General features: G+C 40.6%; 1 protein-coding gene across 5 annotated transcripts in view; it reads left to right on the forward strand.

The window, feature by feature from the left end:
• Zmym4 (zinc finger MYM-type containing 4) overlaps positions 1-15,029 on the forward strand; it is a 127,107-nt gene extending 112,078 nt beyond the window's left edge. For 4 of the 5 annotated variants that reach the window (XM_057784083.1, XM_057784082.1, XM_057784081.1 and 1 more), the window contains 4 exons: positions 3,634-3,745; positions 5,118-5,366; positions 11,385-11,514; positions 12,591-15,028. In XM_057784083.1, coding sequence (XP_057640066.1) covers positions 3,634-3,745; positions 5,118-5,366; positions 11,385-11,514; positions 12,591-12,798 — 699 coding nt within the window. In that variant the 3' untranslated portion in view covers positions 12,799-15,028. Of the gene's footprint in view, positions 1-3,633; positions 3,746-5,117; positions 5,367-11,384; positions 11,515-12,590 lie in introns of all 5 variants that reach the window. The other variant, XM_057784085.1, reaches the window with a different exon arrangement.

The raw sequence follows: 15,029 nt of genomic DNA on the forward strand, positions 1-15,029 counted from the left end.
ATTGTCATAAATCAAAAATCACTCATCACAGTTGAAATTCTGACAAGTTCGTAAAGTTACTGGGTATAGTTCATACTCACCAAATGTGAGAGTTAGTAAATAGAGCATAGTATCTAACCAATTGTTTTATTTATAAATTAGAATGTGGGTATGATAGTATATGCAGGCTCTCTCAGATGTTTAGGATGAAGCAAGGTAACTGCAAGTTCAAGGACAGCCTAGGCTACATAGTGCGACCGCTCTCTCCAAAAATAAAAAGTAATGCTTAGTGATACATGACTATATTATAAATTATGTTTATTGCTATGTAATGGCATAGTGATGAATTCATAGAAGGTGAAATAAGAAATGTGTGCAATGGTTATTGTCTCTGGTTGGTATTAATCTGACCTTAAACAAGGTGGGGTTTTTTTGTTTTGTTTTTTACTTTCAAAAGTAAGTACTAGGTTGACTAGGACATACTTGTCATCCCAGCACTCAGGAGTCATAGGCAAGATTCCTGAGTTCCAGGTCTAGGACTAGCTTCAGGACCAGGACTACATAGAGAAACCTGTCTCAAATAAACAAAGGAAAGTAACTTGTGGTCTGGAGAAATGACTCAGCTGTTAACACACTGGCTGCTCCTCCAGAGGAACTGCATGTGATTCCTAGTACCCACATGTCTGTCTCCATGTGCATGCCTTGTACACTCAGACATTAGAAGTGTGTGGGGGGGTAAATCCCCCCGGAACTGGAGTTATAGACAGTTGTGAGCTCCTATTTAGTTACTGGGAATAGAATTCCTGTCTGTTGCAAGAATATCGTGTACTCTTAATTGCTAAGCCAGTATCTCCAGCTCTTTGTTAATATTTTTGCTTTGCTTTGCTGTGTGTGTCTGTGCCTCTGCCTGAGAAAGGGAGACAAGTACATGTGTGTACATGTGTATGTGGGTGCACATGCATGCCCTGGATGTCAGGTATCAGTATCACTTTGCTTCATTCCCCTGAGGCAGGGTATCTCACTGAACCTGAAGCTTGCTCTTTTAGTTACTCTGACTTGTCAAATTCCAGGGGTCTACCTGATTCCACACTCCAATTCTGGGGTTTCAGGCACACCTGACCATGCAAAGCTTATACTTGGGTGCTGGGTATTTAAACTCAGGTCCTTATGCTTATACATCATGTGTTCTTGCGCCATCTCTTCATCCCTGTTTTACTTTGTTTTTTATTTAGCAAAATGGGTCCATAAAACATATATTTTGCAACTTGTTCCTGAATTCAAGCTTGTTCTCAAAATCACGGAGATCTGCCTTCCTCTACCTCACAAGTGCTCAGATTAAAGTGCCACTGCCCAGCATTTTGTTTTTTTAAACAAGGCAGAAAGGATCATATGAGTTGGTGACCAGCCTGGTTTACATATCTAGCTTAAGCCTGCTAGGACTCTAGGAACAAGCTCAGGTGCTGCTTGCATAGCATGTGCTTTATAAACAGTCATCACAGTCCACTAAATTTCATGCATTAAAACATAAAAATTGTATATTAATGGAGTATCATGTAATGCCTTGGTAGAAAGGTTATGTTGCATGCACAAATTATTTGAAAAATATTGTTATCTGACCAAATCTAGGTCTTCTAATATCTTTCCATTTCTGTAATTTTTACCTTCAGTTACAGCTTGTAGTTTGATTTAAATCTTCCCTAGTTTTGTTTTTTTTTTTTTTAACAGTTTTCATTTTTAGTTGTATGTGCATATGTTTATCTAAGGATGGCTGTGCCTCTGAGGTTAATGCCCATGGAGGCCAGAAGATAGCTTCGGAGAGTACTGAACCTTTAGTTATATATAGGGGGTTGTAAACACACATCCCCCTCCCTTTTGCTCCCTGTCCCTAGTGGAGGGAACAGAACTGGGTATCAAACCAAACTCTGTCTTTTTCAAGAACAGCATATGCTCTTCAACTGCTGATCTGTTCTCTAGTCCCAGTATTTTATTCTTTATGACATTATTTTAAGATTTATTTATTTTATGTATATGAGTGCTGCTCTATTTGCTTGCATGACAGCATACCATAAGAGGGCGTCTATGTCTGTGAGCCACCATGTGGTTGCTGGGAATTGAACTCAAGACCTCTGAAAGAACAGTTGGTGGTCTTAACTGCTGAGCCATCTCTCCAGTCCCTCTGTATGGTATTTGTTTGTTTGTTCGAGACAAGGTTTCTCTGTAACTTTGGAGCTAGATCTTTTAGACCAGGCTGGCCTCGAACTTACAAAGATCTGCCTGCCTCTGCCTCCCAGGTGCTAGGATTAAGGGCATGCGCCACCTGGCCAGAGTATTGTTTTGACTGTGTGTTATCCAAGCATTTCTTTATTTTTTATTCTGTGATATTCTTAATAGTTGACCCTTTCAGGTTGGGTTTACTGGCACACACCTTAAATCCCTGCCCTAGGAGGCAGATAGAGCTCTGTGGGTTTTCACGTGAATTATAGAGTAGCCAAGGCTATTTGAGAGACCCTGTCCCCGTCAGTCCACTTCCCACCCCCAATGTTGAGAACTGTGGTTGGAAGGTCCCAAGTAGTTTTTGGTGTTGTTTTGTTTTTTTGTTAAAGATTTATTCATTTGTATTTTATGTATATGAGGTTTTTTTTATTTGTTATTTTTACTTACGTGTATGACTGTATCCCATGTGCATGAAGTATGTCCATGGGGGACAGACAGGAGTTTCAGATCCCCTGGAACTGGAGTTAGTTATAGCTGTTAGCCACTATGTGGTACTAGGTTCTCTGCAAGAGAAGCCAGCCATCTCTCTAGCACACCCCCATAAGTTTTTTTTTTTTTTTTTAATGTATGTGGGTATTTTGTCTGCATAAATGTCTATGTGTGGTACCCAGGGAAGACAAAAGAAGGTGTCTGATTCCCTAGAACTGGAATCACAGACAGTTGTGAGTCACCATGTGGTTGCTAAAAGTTGAACTTAGGTTCTCTGGAAGAGCAGCTCTCCAGTGTGCACCAGCCCTTTCCCCCACCTCAGTAAGGTCTTAAATTTGAGTTTGTATTGTTTCAAGAGAAAGTTTGTTTAAGTAGAATGGCAGACAGAGCTCTGTGAGGACATTTGCAAGCATAGTGCATGTCAGGAGAGGAGAGTTGGGTCAGTTTCATCAAGATTAAAGGGTTCTTATTTGGGAAATTTACTCATTTATGTGTATTTGTTTTGTGTGTGTGTGTGTGTGCGCGCGCGCGCGCATGTGCATGCATGCGCGCGCACCTGGGTATGACCGCACAGAGGTCAGAAGAAGACATTGGATCCCTTGGAACTGTAGTACAGTTGATGATTGTGAGCTGCTGAGTGGGTTCTGGGAACAGAATCTGGGTCCACTGCAAGAGCAGTAAGTGATCTTACCTGCTGCTCCAGGTTCTTGTTTTTAGTATTTATTCTGTACCACCCACACTTTTTTGCAAATTCAGTGCCAAGGACAATGACCAGTTTCGATGACAGAACATTGGACTTGAATCCTAGTATTTTAACCTACAGTAAAATGCTTAGAAGCTGTGTGGGATAGTCCATTACAAAGGCAGACATTAAGGGAAACCATTTCTTATGATGTTTTCTAATATTGAGCTTTCTTTATACCAGTATGTGTTAATTCTTTTATCTTTTAGTACCTGTTTGAAAATGGTAGAATAGATAACATTTTTACGGAGCCCTATTCCAGATTTATGATTGAACTTACCAAACTCTTGAAAATATGGGAGCCTACAATACTTCCTAATGGTAAGGGAATTGTTTTTGATTATTTTTATGGTATACTTTTATAAATTGCTTTTTAAAATATTTTCATATATTGCAATATAATCTGTCCTGATGTAATACAGTTGAGTTGTTGAGATTGTTTTAGATTAATCTGTTGTGGAGCATTTTAGTTAAATACACTGTGAACAGTTACTATAAAGTAGCAAACGGTATACATAGAGATACTAACACCTGAAAAAAGCATACATTGTTATACTTACGTTTCTAGAATGGTTTTGTCTAGTAGAGTCAATAAGCTAGTTGCTATTGATTTATCCATGCACAGATGATCTTTGTCAGTGTGTGCTGAACGTCTTTGCTTGTTCTTATCCATGAATTCCTTAACCTGTTGTCATTAGAGAAGCCTGTGGTTCACTCAGGCTCTCAGTCTCTGACTGGATGAGTTAGAGTAACAACCAATGTGTGCTTTCTGTTGAGTTCTGGAGCACCTCTGTATCATTCTGAGCTACATGATGAATAATAGAGAGGAGACTTATAGCATAGATTTGGAAGTAGTAAAGTCACATTCAGGGATGATCTCCCAAGAATAGAATATGGAAGCAGCAATAAAGAGAGTTCAGGAAAGAGCATTGCGTTAGAACTGAATTTAAGGGACATGGAGAGCCAGGTAAAAGGATTAGTACAGTTTCTTAAGACCTTGCTTCTTATACATATAGATTCTAGTCGGTCCCAAGGAACATAGCTGTTAATGTAAGTTAAGAATGAGAGGGAAGCCAGGTGGTGGTGGCGCACACCTTTAATCCCAGCACTCAGGAGGTAGAGGCAGGTGAATCTCCGTGAGTTCTAGGCCAGCCTGGTCTACAAGAGCAAGAGCAAGTTCCAGGACAGACTCCAAAGCTACAGAAAAACCCAGTCTCGAAAAACAGAGAAGTGGGTGGGTGGGGGGGAGCCACTTGTTCCTCCCTAGTAACTAAACACATGGAACTGGCAAATGGTAAGCTTGATGGTCTGGGCAAGAGCTGGTTAACTTCCCGTGGAGCAGATCTGGCCTGTGTCCTGCTTCTGTTGTCTGAGCTAAAAGTGTTTTGGGGTTTTAAATGATTATAAACTTTAAAGAAAATATTTTGTGATAGGGAAATTGAATGAAATTGGAATATGTCTATAAATAAAACTGGCTCTTTCTGCAACAAAAAGTTGTTCCAAGCAGGTGGCCTTCTGAGGAATGGAAACCACTGCTCACAGGGCAGTGCTTGAGTCTGTCTAGTTGGAGTCCTCTGTCTTGTTCTTCCTGATGCTGCTTCTCTTGCCTGTATAAAGGAGTGGTGGGAGAGAGCAATGCTCCTTCTGTGGAATTTGAGAGGTCACATACTTTTGTTCTTCCCATCCTGTCTAGGTTACATGTTCTCTCGCATTGAAGAAGAGCATTTGTGGGAATGCAAACAGCTGGGCGCTTATTCGCCAATTGTCCTGTTAAACACCCTCCTTTTTTTCAATACCAAATACTTCCAACTAAAGAATGTTACTGAGCACTTGAAGCTTTCTTTTGCCCATGTGATGAGACGGACCAGGACTCTGAAGTACAGCACCAAGATGACCTACCTGAGATTCTTCCCACCTTCACAGAAGCCAGAGTCAGAGCCAGGTGTGTAGCTGGGGGTGAGAGTTCTGTTTGAAATGCTCAGATAGTTCATTCTAGTCATGAAGGGCCGAAACTTGCTTATAACATTTCAATATTTTTCTCTGTTTTCAAGTAGGTTATAAGCTTTCAAAATGAGAGGACTCTGCCTCCGTGTGTTTTTATTGTCTTTACGTTAGAAATTTGATGTAACCGAGTAAAGCCTCCTGATTTAATTGGGTAAATCCCAAATAACCTACTTAGAAGAGGTCACTGATTTGCCACTCAGCAATCACTAATCAAAGGAAACTTGCTTAGCATTTAATTTGTTGGGATTTTGTTTTTGACTGGAACGTCCTGTTTTAATTAGCATCTTTTAGTCAGTTCTAAAATTCTAAAGGAACTTAGAAGCAGGCCTAAAGTAGACTGCTTTTACCTATGGTAGGCTTGGGTGAGCAGTGACATTTCCAGTAAGTAGATTATGATCATGTGTTTCAAAAACAGACAAAGTAACTCTTTGTCTTTAATGTCTGAAAAATAATGCTGTTATTCTAGAACTAGAAATTAAACTTTCTGTGTTTGGTTTTAGTCTTTTTGAGCCTTATCTTACTATGTAATAGCTCAGGCTAACCTTGACCTCAAAATTCTCTTTAGTCAGTCATCTGAGTGCTGGCTTTACAGCAATAAGCCATCATGCTTATGCATCACATATATACACAAACAAATCCCTTAGTTTTTTCAATATCAAGTTCTTCAAGTTGTGTTACTTTTAAGAATAAAATACATATTTGAAATGTGAAAAATCTACGGATAGTTGTTCCATTTCCAACTTGTTTTCAATTATCCTTTTCACCTGGAGTCTGTCTCTTGGCTTTAGCTTGATGCTTATGTGATCCACTTTGTAGTTCTGTTTTGTTTTTGCTTTTTTGAGACAGCATCTCACTTTGTATCCCAGGCTGGCCTAGAACTCAGTTGGATATCCCAAGGTGGCTTCTACCCTGAAGCAATACAATTTTCTCAGCTTCCTGGGGGATAGGATTGTAGACCTCTTTTTCCTCCTGAAGATCTGCTTTGTATTCGTAGGTGATATTAGCTGAATGAATGAGAAGCAGTCAGTTAATATTGCCACTTTTGATTGGGTGCTTAACAACATTCATATTAGCCAGGTGGTGGTGGTGTAGGCCTTTAATCCCACCACTCAGGAGGCAGAGGCAGGCGGATCTCTGTGAGTTCGAGGCCAGCCTGGTCTACAAGAGCTAGAGAGAAACCCTGTCTCAAAAAACCAAAAAAAAAAAAAAAAAAAAAAAAAAGTTGATATTATGTTCAACTTCTCTTTTAAGTTAATTGCAAGGCATTTTTTTGGTGGAAATTGGAGTGAATTTGTTTTAAAGCAATAGTGGAGGTAGCTGGAGAGAAAGAACCCTAAACTCTTTGTCAAGAATGATCACAAGTAGTGACACAGAGACTGTAGCTTAGGCTTGTCCCTAACTAATTCTTACAACAAATAAACCCTTATTTTTTAATCTGTGTTCCTTCATGTGGCTCAGTTACCTTTGCTCTATATTGCCCATCCTGTTTCCTCTAAGTCTGGATAGCGACTCTGCCTTTCTTACTCTCCGAGTCTTCTCTATCCCCAGAAGTTCACCTAACCACTTCCTGCCGAGATACTGGCCATTCAGCTCTTTATTAAACCAATCACAGTGACACATCTTCACATAGTGTAAAGTCTTCAACATATTTCCCCCTTTTTGTATAAATAAAAAGGAAAGGTTTTAACTCTAACATAATAAAACTATAAACAGTAAGAAGAATTATCAGGTAAGAATTACATTTACAATACCTATTTCATTTGTATTTGGTATGTGTATTCAGAGAAAGTACTCTGTTATTAATCCTGTTTGGGTGAGTCCAAAGTTTTGTACCTAATTTACCTTCTATCATAACTAAGGAAAACTATAACTTTACCTATCTTGTCTTCACCTCCATCAAAGGCGCCAGAAGGATATAATATTACCTGAGTAGAGCAAGAAACTTTTAAAACCATAGAAACGACAGAGACATTTGGGCTGCCTGGACAGTCACCCCAAAGTTACTATGTGATATTGGAGCATCCATGTTTGGCCTACAGGCTTAAAATATCTGACAGACTTTTCTATGAAGCAGGAATTTTGAAGGACTGGCCTACTTTGTCTTGGCAAAGTTTGACAGTTGCCCTATTTTGTGTTCTGCTTTTCCAATGGACAGTATACTGTCAACAGTTGAAGCAGGGGCGGTTTCTTATCCAAATGACTTGCTTTTGCTATAAAGAAAGCAAACTCCATATGGAAGTTCTTCAGTGCCCATCATCTTTTTTATTTTATATTTTGTTTTTTGTTTTTTGTTTTTTTTTTTGGATTTTTCGAGACAGGGTTTCTCTGTAGCTTTTTGGTTCCTGTCCTGGAACTAGCTCTTGTAGACCAGGCTGGCCTCAAACTCACAGAGATCCGCCTGCCTCTGCCTCCTGAGTGGTGGGATTAAAGGTGTGCGCCACCACCGCCCGGCTTTTATTTTATTTTTTAAGTAAATTGTTGCTGGACTATACCCCCTTTTTCCTTTTAGAAAGAGATCCTTGAATTTTTGTATAGCTTTCTGACCATAGCCAGTAACAATATGTAACCAACCCCAACTAAATAATGACAAACATCCATAACCCAATGAGCGACCAAAAACCATTCATCCCACCTCTTGGTATTTTTGGTATCAGGGTTTTTGTTGTCGTTGTTTGGTTTTATTTGTTTGTTTTTTGCTATTTTTGTTCACTTTTACCTTTTTTAACTGTTTCTTGCTGCTCTTCTTCCCTCCCTCCCTCCCTCCCTCCCTCCCTCCCTCCCTCCCTCCCTCCCTCCCTTTCTTCTTTCCTTCCTTCCTTCGTGGTTTTTACATGCTTCCTGCTGTCTGTGGCAGTGACATCTTTAGGAAACTTGAAAATTGAGATAACTGTCAAGTCCTGGGAAAACTAGCCATAACATTTGTTGTCCTGTCTCTGTGCAATTAAAAAACGCAAGGCTTTCTGTAGTCCTGACTAGAATAGTCTGAAGCTGGACCACCTCAGCTATCAGAGGGAGCTGTTCTGAATGCAGAACTCTGAGAAAACTGTAGCAGAGGCACTCTGAGATGCTGGATCACTTGGACCACCTGTTTTCATTGGTGTCTGGTCCTCTAGTTCTGAAAACAAACTTTCAAAGGTAACATGCATATCTGCACTAACACAAGTGTGAACTGTGTGTTGTACACAAGCCAGCTAAAGATGATTTTTTAAATTTATTTTATGTCTAAGCAGGTAAAATACACATCTCCTGTCTTGTAGTTTTTAAGGTACACTTCTTTATATTTGTAGTCTGGATTTTCAGGGGTCTTCCCTGATGAAGCCTGATCTTGAAGGAATCCACAGCATTTTTTTCCCCCTGTGGAAACAAAAGAATAAACTCTTCCCCAAAGCAATAACTTTTCTGCCTTTTTTTTTCTTTTTTTTTTGTTGTTGTTGTTTGTTTGTTTGTTTGTTTGTTTTTAGAGACAGAATTTCTCTATAGCTTTGGTGTCTGTCCTGGAACTAGCTCTTGTAGACAACGCTGGCCTCGAACTCATAAAGATCCGCCTGCCTCTGCCTCCTGAATGGTGGGATTAAAGACGTGCACCACCACCGCCCGGTCTTATTTCCATTTTAAAGTTAAGGTATTGTAGCTGGGCAACAGTGATTTATGCCTTCAGTCCCAGCATTTGGGAGGCAAGGCAAGTGAATCTATTAGTTAGAAGCCAGCCTGGTCTACAGAGCTAGTTCTGGGATATCCAGGGCTACATAGAGAAACCTTGTCTCGAAAAACAAAAAATTAAGGTACCCTTAAACTTTGCAGGCTGGTTTAATCTAGCGGTCTCTGTTAGAATCTGTGTTCTCAGCGACTGTTGTTTACTCACCAGCAATCAGATAGCCGTTAGGGTCCATACTCTACATCTTTATGTGTCTTGTCCTTTTCATGTTATTTTATTCTCTCTTTAAAGACTATCTTACTATTCATAAACTATTTTTCTATGACTATACCCATTTTCTTTTCTTTTTTGAACCTATGCACATTTTTAAAAGCACACTATAACCTATTTAGTGTTTTTTTTTTCCCTTCTGGATCTGTCTTTACTGAATACCTGCAGAATTCTTTTTTTCTGCTTGAGACAAATCTTAAATTGCCATGTTAGCTGCCACAAGACTCAGCTTACCACATGGTGGTGGCTTGGTATGCCAAACACTTGACCGCCTGAGGGACTGCAGGGCTAAAAAGCCCTGGCTCCTTGTCCAGAACTTTTCTTAGCTTTCTCAGGCTCTTTATGTTTGGATATTTGAGTACCCACGTTGGATGCCATATGCAGTCAGACGCTTCCTTTGGGCTGCAACTTAAAAAAGATGACATGGAGATGTATTATTAGTTATGAAAACTTGGCCTTAGCTTAGGCTTGTTCCTAACTAATTCTTCTAACAAATTAACCATTACTTTCTAATCTGCGTTCTTTTAGGTGGCTCAGTTATCTTTACTCTATAACTGCCTATCCTGCTTCCTTTGTGTCTGGTTGACAACTTTGCCTTTCTTACTCTCTGAGTCCTCTCTGTCCCTAGAAGTCCTGCCTAGCTAATAGCCCTGCAGCTCTATATTAAACCAATCACAGTGACACATCTTCACAAACTGTAAGGAATATTCTGCAAAATGACGCTCTTCCAGAGGGCCTCTATTCCCAACATCTACATGGCAGCTTACAGATGTTTGTAACTCTGCTTCCAGGAGGTCTGTGCCTTTTTCTGGCCTCGTTGCGCACTGCATGAAGATAGTACACAGATATACACGCAAGCAAAACACCCACACATATAAAATAAAAACCAATCTTCAAAAAATTGGGCGTAGAGGTGAACACCTTTAATCCCAGCATTCAGCGGCAGACCAGGTGGATCTCTGAGTTCAAGGCCACCATGATCTACTGAGTGAGTTTCCAGGACAGCCAGGGCTTCACAGAGGAACCCTGTCTTGAGAACCATCCCACAAAGAAAAAGAAAATTAGGTTGGGGATACATACGGCTCGGCATCTAAAGTGCCTAATGTGCATGAGAACCTGAGTGAAGATTCTCCAGCACCTTGTAAAATCAGAAGTGACCATGCATATTTGTCACCCCAGTACTGTGGGGGCAGAGACAGGTGCATCTCAGAAGCTCCCAGGCCAGCCAATGTAGCATATGACTGAGCTGCCAGCCAGTGAGAAACCTACCTCAAAAAAAGAAAATGGAGGTTCAGCAGGATGTCTCAGCAAGGGAAAGGTGGTTGTTGCTTAACCCCGATTACCTAATTTGATCCCCCTGCCCATGGAAGGTAGAAGAGAATCAGTTCTCTATAGTTGTCTCCCGACCTCCTCATATGTATACAATGTTGCACACTCACACACATGAGCCACTCTGGCTCTTGAGTCCACCTAGTAGAACTCTGTTTAGACTGAGTGGACAGATAAGAAGTAGCAGCTTCCCTCCTGTGCCTGCGCCCTGTATTGTCTGAGCGCCCCGCCCTACAGAGGCCAGTCCTATCACATGACCAACTCTGCTGAGACTTTCTTTTCCTAGACCACACAAGGAGAAGGAACTTGAGCAAGAACTGACTCTATGCTAGTGTCCCAGAGGAGAAACAAGTCCAAATAGAAAGAGGGCAACTCTTCCTAATAATACCTGAACCATGTACCTGATCCAGTCTACTAACAAAGCAAACTCCAAAGGAAGATAAACCATCAGCACTGTCCCTTTTGCCACATCACTCTTCTTTGTTGACAGGGACATGGAACATATGTGCTATAGTACAAGCATAGTGTTTAGAGTATAAACCAAACACTTTGAATGACACTTAGCACATTAGGAGCTCAGTTAGTGTTATTGAATAAATGAAAAAGGGCAGGAGTGACAGGATCTCTGGCCATGCAGCAAAGCTCATGAGGTCTGTTGGCACATTTCTCTTATACAAACATTTGATTTTTTTTTTTCTCAAGATAAACTAACAATTGGCAAGAGGAAACGAAATGAAGATGACGAGGCTCCAGTGGGTGTGGAGATGGCAGAGAATACTGACAACCCACTGAGATGTCCTGTTCGACTTTATGAATTTTACCTATCAAAATGGTAAGGGCTCTTTCTGTGCTCTGAGTACAGTGCACTCACCACCGAGCACAAGTCCTTGGAAACCAGAAGCATAGTTGGCCTGTGGTACTGGGTCTGCCTCTGATTTCTGTTATCTCCATCCTTTTATCTGCCTTGATTTGGAGCTAAAAAGCAAGCACTTTTCTCACAAAGTTTTTCTCCTAAAATGTCTTCCAAAGCAAAATTTATGTCTCATTTGATCCTTTGCAGTGTTGTAGATTCTAATCTATAGTGATTTATTTTTTGTATAGAAAACAAGATCTGAGATTGGTTTTTGTTAAACCTATAAGGGGGAGGCTTTACAGATACTCAGTTTTGTATTTTAAAGAGCTAGAGTCTTTGCAGGCCTATCACCATGCTAGGCATGCTCTCCCACTTAGCCGTACAGTCTTAGTCCAGGCTTGAAAGTTTTCACTGAATCTCTGAGTATAATATGTGACTCATACTAAAAGTCCTTTTTTTGATCAAAGAAATAATAACATTAGGTGACCTCAGGATTCATTTTTCTTGAATTGACATGCTTTACTCCTACCAGCATTTGAAATGAAGGACCTGATTTATCTTTCTTTTTTTTGTTGTTGTTGTTGTTGTTTTGTTTTTGTTTTTTCAAGACAGGGTTTTTCTGTGCAACAGTTCTGGCTGTCCTGCAACTCACTCTGTAGACCGGGCTGGCCTCGAACTCACAGAGATCCCCCTTCCTCTGCCTCCAAAGTGCTGGGATTAAAGGCATGTGCCACCAGGTTTTTTTTTTTTTTTTTTAGGCAGGGTCTCATGTATCTCAAGCTGGCCTCAAACTTTGAACTTGTAATCCTCATTCGTCCACCTTCAGGTACTGGGACTACAGATGTCTGCCATCACATCCAGCTGTGCTTTCTATTAAAGTCTACCACTTGGGGTTCAGTTATAGGTTACTCTTGGGAGGAGAATGCCTATGTCCCTATCTGCTCCTGTGGAGAAGTTCAGAACCATTATATAAGAAAGAATGATGTGTGTTTCCTGTGTTCTAATCTCAGCTTCCCTTCTTCTCTTTTGTTTTGTTCGTTCCCTCCTGTGGATAGTTCTGAAAGTGTGAAGCAGAGGAATGATGTGTTCTACCTTCAGCCCGAGCGCTCCTGTGTTCCTAATAGCCCCATGTGGTACTCCACATTCCCAATAGACCCTGGAACCCTGGACACCATGTTGACGCGCATTCTCATGGTGAGGGAGGTCCATGAAGAACTTGCCAAAGCCAAATCTGAAGATTCTGATGTTGAATTATCAGATTAAGAAGGAGTAAAGTTCCTGTTTTCATGCTCTTTGGTGTGCACCAAGCTGTGAATGCACTCAGCTGTCGGGAAGATGTATAGCCCAAGTCCTCTTGACTCGCTTGTGAGGCGTGAAGAACAGGCAGCTCCTGAGCCACAGTGTGGCTGCAAGTGAAACCCGAAGGGAGGAGTGTGAATGATTGGCAGGGAGAGAGTTCGTAGACATCTTCGAATGACTAACGAGTTTCTGAGTGGTGCGTAATCTTATTTTGTTTGGGAATAAGAAATTATGGAATATTTTTAAGGAAAACTGTTGTATAAAATTCTACTATAGTAACCTTAGTTAGAAAGGGGTAGCTTTGGAGTGAGACCCTGACTGCAGTAGGCTGTTTGAGCAAGTTGTCCATGAGTCAGGAGGGAAATCAGTACAGAGCTGAGACTGACATCAGATAAGGACACTGGGACTCAGCCTTGAAGATCCAATAAAAATACTCATGTTTTTGTAAAAAGACAGTGGTCTTGATTGATTTACACTGCCAACCCACTTATGTGAAGGATAGAAGCCTTTGGTACTTTGACTGAAGGCCCCTCACATGGGGAAACGCCCTCCACTGCTGTTAGTGTGCCCCTTTTTATTTTGGTCTTACCTTCTCAGATGTGGGTGATTGAAGGTAAAAGGATAATAGTCCACAAGCTGATTATGTACACAGAAAATCTGTGGAGCCCGTTAGACCCCGGGTGTCTTGAACTGTTTATAGAAAGCCCACTAACAGCCTCCTTCTGGGTGCACACTGTTATTGCTGCTGTCTCATAGCCTCAGCTCTGCTGCACAGAAGTGGAGGCTCCTTTTCTTCCCAATTTTCCCCCAATGGCAGCTTTTCTTCCATTGTTTTACTTTCCTGTTTCCAAGTGACTCTTCTTGTCCTTTGCACCAGCTTCTGGAGGCCCTTGTCATTTCAAACGGAATAATCTGTCTCCACAATTCTGACAGACGTGGGAGATCCCACAAAGACACAGTATTACGTAGCTATCTGAATTAAGGTTGGGAAGGTCGTAGTAAACATTTGGAAGTTGACCTTGTTGCCCTAAGGACTTGAAAGTTAGGGATGCTGGGGTCAGAGTACAAGTACATATCCATAAGCAGCATTATTCCAGATTCTAGCTGTCTTAGTTCTGTGAGGATTGCAGGCTAGGTGTGTGTGACATTATCAGACTCCATTCTCAGTTTCTTCCCTACAAAATTTTGAATCAAGCTTTTAATAATGTTGGCTAATTACTGAGCTTCTTTAATTGAAGTTAATTTGAGTTTACAGCAGAACTGAGAAGTCCTAAGCTTCTTCTGAAGTGAAAGACTTCAGTGTGGTCCCATATATTAGGTGGGGGTAGCAAGTTTTGTTTTGTTTCCTTTTTTTTTTTAAACAAGTAAGTCATTTAAATTCAACAGAATTTTAAATGGGCCTTTTGACATTGTGTACTTGGTGGTTCTGTCCTCTGCCTGTAACGTATCTCCTTTTTGTTACTAAGAACTGTGTGGAAGAAGTAAATCTGCCCCAATCTGTATGGCTAATTCCATCTGTGTTTGTCATTTTTGATGGGAAACTGCTTCCTTCCAGACCTTGTTTGATTGGAGGGAAAGCAGTTCACCTGTCTGATAAGTCACCAATAAACCATCCAGAAACACCAGGTGTCCAGTCCCGGTGTATCAGTTATGATTTGTGTAAACACTAACATTTCCCATCTATAGTTGTATGCAAAACAAATACTGTTAGCTTAGTAGATAAATTGCTATGAAATACCAGAGAGAAAAAAATGTAATTTAAGAGAACAACCACTACCCAGATAAATGACTGTATCAGGGCTTCAGCTGCATGTTAGTGCAGGGGCTTCAAACCCCTAGACTAATTTGAAACTGGTTGATCATCAGTCATTCCTCATAAATGTAGCTGTTTGTTTCGTCAGATTACTTACTTTTTGTTAAAATTATGTAGAAATCACACTCCCCCACCCCCAGGAGGGTGAGAAAAAAACACCAACAAATAGTACCTGAACTTGTCCTATCCTGCTGTTCCTTGGTCTTTAATTGTCTTTGGATTTTCCTTTTGCAGGAACCACAGAACTATTCCCATAGAATAAAATAGTATATTTGTATTTGATGGGTGAGTTCTTTTTCTTTGTGACTTTAAAGAATTTTAAATATATATATCTTATTGGTATGATCAAAGAGATGTAAAATTACACACACACACACACAAA

This window comes from Chionomys nivalis, chromosome 11 (assembly GCF_950005125.1).
Source record: "Chionomys nivalis chromosome 11, mChiNiv1.1, whole genome shotgun sequence".
NCBI classification, from domain to species: Eukaryota; Metazoa; Chordata; class Mammalia; order Rodentia; family Cricetidae; genus Chionomys; species Chionomys nivalis.